This window comes from Nestor notabilis, unplaced genomic scaffold (assembly GCF_000696875.1).
Source record: "Nestor notabilis isolate BGI_N333 unplaced genomic scaffold, ASM69687v1 scaffold8789, whole genome shotgun sequence".
Taxonomy (NCBI): domain Eukaryota; kingdom Metazoa; phylum Chordata; class Aves; order Psittaciformes; family Psittacidae; genus Nestor; species Nestor notabilis.
In genome coordinates this window covers 57,018-66,067 of record NW_009944092.1, presented here as the reverse complement: position 1 = coordinate 66,067, position 9,050 = coordinate 57,018, and the positions used below count along the sequence as shown (strand labels likewise).

The 9,050-nt window shown below is 43.3% G+C and overlaps 1 protein-coding gene across 1 annotated transcript; it reads right to left on the bottom strand.

Moving 5' to 3' along the window:
- Window positions 1–1,259: 1,259 nt before the first annotated feature.
- On the bottom strand, window positions 1,260–8,735 carry F7 (coagulation factor VII (serum prothrombin conversion accelerator)). The gene is made up of 8 exons (XM_010022264.1): window positions 8,666–8,735; window positions 6,405–6,565; window positions 5,820–5,844; window positions 5,610–5,723; window positions 4,623–4,763; window positions 2,631–2,737; window positions 2,007–2,127; window positions 1,260–1,798 (listed from the first exon to the last, which is right to left on the bottom strand). Exons 1-8 carry the CDS (start codon window positions 8,733–8,735, stop codon window positions 1,260–1,262), a joined length of 1,278 nt encoding a protein of 425 aa, XP_010020566.1.
- Window positions 8,736–9,050: the final 315 nt, after the last annotated feature.

The window sequence follows — 9,050 nt, the reverse complement described above, 5'->3', positions numbered from 1 at the left end:
TGTGCCATATAATGTCAATGTTTTCCCCTAATAATAGAGTATGGTCAATTCTAAGTGTCCCACTTGCTTATAAGCTTTTGTGATTGAGCTGATATTCAGCATGATGTGAATGAGTTCAAAGTGTAGGTTTTGTGTAAGATACACTGTTTTCTAATCTCCTGGTCAGTTTTAGCTCTTTTTTCGCTGTTTTCATGGTTAGATTAGAAGGTACATTTTTTAATGGTATAGTTGATGGTGTTTTCAGGTTTACCATTTTTGCCTTAAGGCTTTAGAGAATGGTCTTTGGCCAGTGTTTTGCAGATGGTAAGACAATTATCTAATTCTGATTTTAGGTCTCAGCATAGAGGCTACACATTGGACTACACATATTGGACAACAAATGAAACGAACATTCCTTTTCATTTGTCCTCTTCTGTATCAATGAGCATAACATCAAGGTAAAGATAAGATTAAGTGAGCGGTATTTTTCACCACTCATAAATACAGGATTAAATATTACACTTAATAAATAGCCTTGCTGCAATAATGCTTGGTGCAAGAAGACTTAAAACCAAGTTTTCATGACAGACTTGTAAATGTGGAATTAACCTTTTCCCAGCTTTCTTGTTTTGGAGACTCCCTACAGTTTGTTCACCTCAAATATACCTGTTGCCACTGCAACTTTTGGAGACAGCTACTTTAATGTAAGCTAAAAGAAACACTTTTTCCTGTTTCTTCTGCTATTGCATCATCACATTACATGTAATGTACAGGATCCACCAGCATAGGAAGTTGTGAAAGGCAGAAGTAGAAATGTGTTCAGAAGAGATTGCACACATTTGTGGGCAACAGGTTCATTCATGCTTGGCCAACCTAATGCAAATTCTGGCTCAGGAAGTCTGTACATCACTGATTACCAGAAGCTGAGGGGGTAGCTGGAGGAAGGATCATGGTGTGCTTGATGTGTTGCTGACAGTCCTTTTCTCAGCATCTCCTCTGTCCCTCTGCAGATATGGAGGCAGAGCAAGAGGGACTTTGAGTCTGATTTGTTATGGCCATTCTGTGCTGCTTGACAAGACACACAAGTTTACAAATGATACCGATAGGGAAGTTGTTATTATTCAAGTAGGCATTAGGCTCATTTCAAATCATTAATAGTGGTGTGGGTATCATCACATGTATCACATATCTAAGATGATGAAGGAATGCTTCAGTAGGAAAATGTCACAGAGGGACTGGGGGGCAATAACCCGATCTGGAAATTCTCTGGATTGACATCATTAATCCATGTGCTTCTTTAACCAGTCGATGTATCTGGATACTCTTGTGTAAACCCCATAGCTGCCTTCAACAGCACAGCCCTTTCCCCAGCTAACAATTCCGGTCAGAAACCAAGTATCCTTGTACTTTGTAGCGTGAGGTCCACCACTGTCTCCCTTGCAGGAGTCTTTAGCACCGGTCAGGTCTCCTGCACAGAACATATTCTCTGTAATATTTAAATTGGTCTCCTTTTCACATTCTTGTGTCTTTACACGTGGCAAATCAACTCTCATCAAAACAGACGAGGTGGCACCACCATCTAGTAGGCGTCCCCATCCACTCACTGTGGAGAACTTGATGGAGGACAGTTCATACACCGCAAACCATTTTTCAGGCAAACATATTGGCACCACATAGTCAGTGAGATTTACAGGTGTTTCCAGGCGTAGGAGAGCAATATCATTATTGATTTGTCCATTCGTGTATCCTTCATGACTGATTATCCTGGCAACTCCACTTTCTTGCTCAGTTTTCTCATCGACCTTTGTTGAGTATTCACCTGGAAAAGTCATTTGCAGGTCATGCCAGGCAGCTCCTTGATTCCTCAGAAGTCTGAGGGGATTGGGGATTTCTAGTCTGATGCCTCTTAAGGACAATTCCCTTATACTACCAAAGATTGCATCTTTTGTCTTTTACTCTGCTTTGTCAGGATGCGAAGCTGCCACCACAACCATGGCTTGGTAACAGAAGGAGGGGAAGATACATACCCAGTCTTACCCGAAGCTGTTTAGGATGAGTGTACTCCAAACAGTGAGCTGCAGTGACCACCCACTCTGGGGAAAGCAGGGTACCACCACACTTCTCTTTCTGATTTTGTATTAGCAGGGCCTGCCAACATAAAGCAGGTTCATGTCTTAACATCAAATGTGCTTGACCTGGATCTCAGTAGAGTTGGGTTTCATGTTGCTTCTTTCTGTCACTTTATGCAACTGTGTTTGGGAATACCGTGCTGATTGCATGGACAATTTAGGAGGGGAAATCTTCCCACTGACATTTTCACCATTGTGTAGTATGGATTCTGCCTGTTTATGGCCAAGAGCATATCCGCACAAGCTGCAGCTAAAATTCTTGCTGGTAGTAAGGTTAAGGACTAAGGGGTCAAGAAATAGAAGAGGTTACATTGCCACTCCACTTCTATGAAAGCAGGCTAAGATGCGTGATTGAAATGGGTGGATCTGCTGGCTATGGATGAAGAGGGAATTTGGTTATCCATACCTGGCACTTACTATGGATTTTTAACATAAAATATTTAAAACAATGAATTTAAGATAGTTGCTTCCTAAGGGAAAAAAAGAAAAAAAAAGGGCAATGACAAATTTCTGAAGACTCACTTGCCATGGACATTCACCTGGAGGACAGGTTGAACCACCTACTATTCTCCCTCGTGCAGTTGCATTTTTTTTTGCCAGCACTGGTATTTTTCCACATGGGTATTTCACTGAAAAAAAAAAAAAAAAGAAAGAAAAAACCCAAAACATAAAGGGCAACGAGTGTGGTTTTACAGCACTGAATTCACAGCAAAATGTGTAATGTTTTTAGTGAAGTTATGTTAGCTGAAAAACTGGGTTCTAGTCTGGGAGCATGGGTTCTCAGAAGTAATTTAAAGCAGGTAAGCAGTCTTTTTGTTTACAAACAGCCAGAAATGCTTTTACAAGTGGAGTGCAGGCCCATACACTCTCACTGACATATATTCACTTACCACAGGAGTTTGCAACCAATATACCTGCTTAAGATGTATGTCAACACAATGAGATAGGCTGCAGGCGGGAGAGCAGAAGTCACTCTGTCAAGATTTATAGTCTACATGTAATTTTCAGTGAACCTACTGACTTTCAGCAACTTGAAGCAAGGGCACAGCATCCATGGCTTATATGAAGACAGCATCAAGCTTTTACGGGTACAGGCAAGGTATTGTGGAACAGGACTATCTCTTTGGTGGCACTGGTCGAGGATCAGAATAGGCACAACACAGACCCATACCCTCTAACCCTATATGGAGGGCAACACCAGTTTGGATGTTGAAGGGGCCGTTATGAGAGGTGACAGAAGGATAATAAAGGGACTGGCAGCCTGGCAGTTACAGTTTTGTCTTCTTGCAACATATTGTCAGTGCTATGGTTATTTTGATCCACAAGAAGCAACATCTTCCTTGCAGGGGAAGACATGCTGAAAAGCCTGTGGGGAATTCTTTGTTCTCAGCTTTTAACAGAAGCAGCTTCCCCATCATGTGATACTGCAGAGTCTGTTAATAAGGGATAAGCACATTAGTAGACATTTTTTTCTAATGAAATTGCTGTTGTTGAGAGCTACGTTGTCATTATCAGTTCTCTGCATGAATGCTCCATTGAGGTGTGTTTAGGGGGGCATCCCCCCTCAGAATTGCTTCCTGTGCTCCCTGCAGCTCTGTCCATTATGTTTGTATGCCCAGGGGTCACTTTTTCCTCTCTAATAAAGTAATTCAAGTAGGCATCTGCAGCAGAGTCAGGTGCCAGCTTATGTATTGGAAAAATAATTAACTTGAGCTACCCTGGTCCCAGCTGAAACTTACCTTGTCTGATGAGTGAGAGAAATATCTAGCCATAGAGTCCAGAAGAATACTAAAAGGGTATTAGTCCAACCAAATACGAAAAAGGAAAAGGAAAAGAAAAAAAAAAAAAAAAAGAGAGAATAACTGTTTTTCTTTGGTTTTATTAAGCCTCTTTCTTTCTTGACTCCTGTGCTGAAATAAATGTGGTAATAAATTCCAAAGTCACGTTTCAGATTGGAGATCCAACAGTGAAACAATGCTGCCCCAAAAATATTGTCCCACCATGTGTAAGCTAAACCAAAAAAGGACTTGTGAGGCACAGAGCCTGTCCACTCACTAGCTTCCCCTCAGCCTGACCCCAAATCCCTGGCGACCTACTGCTCTGCTTTATTTAGACAACCTGGCCATCAGCCTGTCTCCACCACTCAGTTCTTCTCTAACTAGACCAGTGGTGAGAGTGCTCCCCAGGGAGGAGACAGGGGTTCACCTCCCTCCTCACTCCTACCAAGTGGGATGGTCAAACTCAAATTTCCCTCTTCCCAGAGGAACAGAATTCTGGGGCCAGGAAGAAGAGCTCCAAAAGGCTCCCTGCGCAGTGTGCACACTTTGCCAGCTGCTTTTTCAGGGTGTCTAACTTCCACCAGAAGCCCAAATGTGCTGCTCTGGAATTTGCTCTTGATGAGGAGGCAGGGAGCTGGTGGCTGAGGTTTATGCCTTGCACCTCCTGATCTGTGTGTGTTGAAAACTTTTCTTCCAGAGTTGGTTTAGGCTTAGGATCGGGCTGGTAGTATCTTACCTTGGGGAATGCAGGACACACCATCACTCGCTATGGTATAATCATCAGCACAGAAGCACACTCGTTTCTCAGACCGCTCATCAGTGCAGTACTGTTCACAGCCACCATTGTCATAAATGCATTTCAGTTTGTTAGCTGTGGCTAAAGTCAGAGAAAGAGCATTTAGGTTTCCAAATGTGGATTTGGTGCTTAACATGAATCAATTGCAACTTGAAATGCTGACAGGGAAGCAAGGCAGCAAAGTAGATTTCTGTGGTTTATGTAGAGTGACTGCATCAAAAACACCTTCCATTTGGCAAAAGTTAAGCAGGCTTGGATCTCCAGATATTAGAGAAGGCATAAGAAACACATACCTAAAATTGAATTAGTCTACATTTATGCAGTATGTGAGCTGTTTAAAGGATGGAGGTGTCATAATTGTGTGATAAACATCATAATATATAACTGAAAAATTATTTATTTTTTTGTATTTTGCCATTTGGCAGAAGGATGCTCTAGGATGACCTTTGAGACAGTCTGGTTAGCCTTAATGAGTGCCTAGTCACAGTTAGGTCTCAGTGTGTTCTGAATGTAGTGTAGATAAGCATGTTCTATGAGTGTAACACTCAATGCGCTGTCATTAACTGCTGGATGTGTCACCTCGGGCTCTGTACAATGCATATGCAGCGCAGTTCTCATTCACATTTCTAAGTCAAAGTAACCTAAGCACTTGGGGAGGAAAAATACTTCCTCCTTGTCTCTCAGATGGTGCACAAAAGGCAATTATTTTCTTTTACAAAGTCATCACAGGGTAGTAACTATCTTGCTGCCTTGCAGTGCCTGACTGCCTGCTGGTTAGATCCACCATGCGACACCGCAGGCAGTGTGACCAGTAGCTGTCACAGCTAGAATGATGCAGAATGATAATGATTGTTACTGTTTATCTCAGTGCCTTGTGTTTGAACTAATAATGGCATTTTGATTTCATGAAGCTACCCCAGAGCTGACCTTTCTCACAGCTTTTGCCCTCATATTCAACAGGACAGCGGCAAACGTAATCCTGAAACTGGTCATCACAACTCCCGCCGTTCTGACAGGGGTTGGAGTCACACTGGTTAGGGTCTGTAAAAACATTCAGTGTCAGTCTGGCTCATGCGAAGAGCTGCAGCAGCAGCAGCAGTGTTTTTGCAGCTGTTAGACCATCCCAAACCATCGTACCGGAATAGATGTGCCAGAACTCTTTCTGGAAGAAAAAGATGTGGGATTTAATTAAAGAAAAATTAACTCAGGTTAAATCCTATAGTCCTTGTGGCACAGGAGGGGTTACGGAGAGCCACAGCGACGCCCGTTTTGTCTTCGTAGTTTGTGAAAGTTGATGTGCATAAAATATTGTACGTTGTTTTCTACATTGTTTTCATACACCAATAAAGAAGGGCACTGCGTAACACACTCAAACAAGTTATCCGTCGATAACCTCCATATGGTTGAGGTGGGATTGACTGAAACAGGTGTTGCTCAGTACAATAATCTAAAGTATTATCCAGTCAGGAATTATAGGGGTCTGGGAGATGACTTCAAGAGCATCCACTTCCCCCCCAACCCCGCAAATCGGTACTGCCTGGGGCAGCCCATGCTGTGTGCCTTCCTGCAACTCACTGCTGCTGCATGTGTCCCCCTATAAAAGAAAGATGGAGACAGCAGGACACAAAGTGCACTTTTTACTCTCATGTTTTAAGTGTCAAAGCACACTCTTGAGTAAGGGGAGTCCAGCTGACAGTGCTCACACAGCCCAGTGTTACTTACTGTTCTTTCATCATCGTGGTAAATCTCTCTTGCTTCCTCAAAAGAACATTTTTCTTCCATGCATTCTCGCTCTAGTGACCCCAGTTTTATCTCTTCAAAGAAGCTGTTGGCTCGTCTTTGTCTTTGCAAAATGCTGTTTGCCTCTTCCCGCTTTAGAAAGACTGAAAAACAGCAGCATGTTGTTTGTTACTCAGCTGTGCTCTCCTGGCAGGGGGGATAGGGGACACACTTTCCCCTGAAAGCTATTCTCTTCCCAAGCTTTTTCTGAGACGCTTTGGAAAGGAATGGGTAATTGTGAAAGAATTCTCCGACTTGCCTGCCAGGTGAAGTGGCAGCACAAGTATTTTGCAGAGTCCAGAGCTTAGGAAGAGATTGCATGTTACACCAGTGCTGTACATCAGGGACTCCTAAGCTACTATTGCATGTCATATAGAGGTCTTAACATGCACAGCAGTTTCTTTCCATTCTAGCAGCTGAAAAACCTGTGTTGCTGTATCAAGCACTGATGCACATGGAGACACCTGATATTTTCTGTGCTTACTAGAGGATGTCACTTGGTGACACGTGGACCACACTCATCACTTCACCCACAGTCACATTATCTCACACCCCTTCACTCTTTGGACCTGCAGAAAAGATTCACCCAACCACTAGCAGACCACAGTTCTAAATCCAGTGCCTTAATACATTTATCTTTAGTTTTCCTCTGTAAAAAAAGGCCATGTTAAGGTACATAGTAAGGCTGGACAATGCTGTTTGTGTTCCTAGTGGAGTCTGTGGATGGCTCCTAGCTGCTGTTAGCACCATAGACCATACCCAGAGGGGTCTTCTCCCTGCCATGCTTTGGAAGCACATGGGGTACACAGGTTTGCTAGCAGACATCATCAGAGCTTGCTTCCTAGTGCTACATCAACTTGAAAGTGCCAGAAAAGTGCACTGAAAGCTGAGACCATTGTCACCATGCTGACCCGCTCCTCAGCTTCAGGATGCACGCACATCACGCAACTGCGCCCTCCTGGTGTAACTCAGGTTAAGGAACAAGAAGTCCCAGTGCTGTGGTGTATACTTTTGCTCCATTTACTACACAGAACGAGTCTCAAAACAATTAATTTTGTGGGTTTTTTCCCCTTCTCCATATCAGTAGGAGATTCTGGAGCTTTGTGACAACCACTTACATTTCAGCGCTTTTAATTATTTCACCTGGGATTGTGAGTAGATTTGGGGATGGAGGCTGATGTGTATCACCCGCCTTTCCCCCAGGACATTCTCCACTACATGACTCCTCATAGAGTGGAGTTACTTTCTATGTGCTAGGAGAGCCCTGAGGTGGTTGCTGACAGATAAGACTCACTGACATACAAACTGAGAAGCTTTATTCCAGTCTGGTGAGGTGTCTAATCAGAACACTTGTTGAATTACATGTAAAATAGTAGTAATTTCCCCTATATTTCAAAGTTATTTAAAGAATAAAATATTGCATGGGGTACACTGAATTTATCCCAGGGTGCTTCATAAACATTTGCTCCTGGTAGAAATGTTAGCTGGGTTTTTCTGCCACGATTTCAAAGTCAGGCTGTATGCATTTAATGTGGCTGTCTTTGAAGGCTTTTAATTAACCTTACGCTGCAGATACATGACAGAGGACTGTGCCTGGGTGCATGGCTGGGAACATCCTTCCTTTTTTATTTTGGTGTTTCCACTTTTTTACATTGGAATGCTTTTGACTTTGCTATGTAGTTTTCCAGCTTTGTTCACTGCAATGCAGGAGACCCTGTCAGTGGCTAAGTGGGAATCTGAAAGCACTGGGTCAGCTTCGCTAGTTTGGGAGCTGATTTTCAGACATATACTGGAACCACTGAAGAGCTACCACCTCACTGCCTTTTACTGCTACTTCTTTAATTTCTCATCAGCTAAATGACAGACTATTGATTCTTTGCTTTGGAAAAGCCACAGGTCAATATGAAATAACAATAAATCCAAGTTTCATGTAGTGGGCAGACAGCTAGTGGTTTGCCTGCTGTCTGTGCAGTGAGATAATAGATCCATTTAGCCATCCAGAGGTGCTTTTCCTTAGTTAGCAAAACAAGCGCATGGATGCCATCGCTGAAAGCAAACAAGAGCCTTAGAATAACTCACAGGCACAACCAGAGGCAGGATGAAGGTGCAACAGTGCTCAAAACTTGCAATGAAAATTATGTCTGAGTAATAGGAGAGAGGTCCATTGCCAGTAAACATAATTACAGCCATATCCTACGACATACCTGCATCCAGAGAAAGAGGAATCAGTAGCAGAAAGCAGAGAAACAAAGCCACGCACTGCCTGGAAACCATGATGAACCCAGCGTCCCGGTTGCGTATTGACATTTCAGCAAGGGCTGTTTGGCCAAAGAGCTCAGCTTCAAATGCTCGGAGCCAGAGGAGGGGCCGGCGAGTCATGGAAACAGAAAAAGATCCATCACAGCCCGGCAAGCTGAGCAGAAGGGCACATGCAGAGTGCCCTTTCCACGCTAGCAGGCAGCTTGGTTTTGAAGCACGCTCTCCTGACCTGTGCAAAAGCTTTGCTGAGTACACAGGCTGCTATTCCAGGCCTTCAGTTTCCATCTAACATGCTTTGTTCATGAAAAACCTAAATGCTGGGACCCTGTG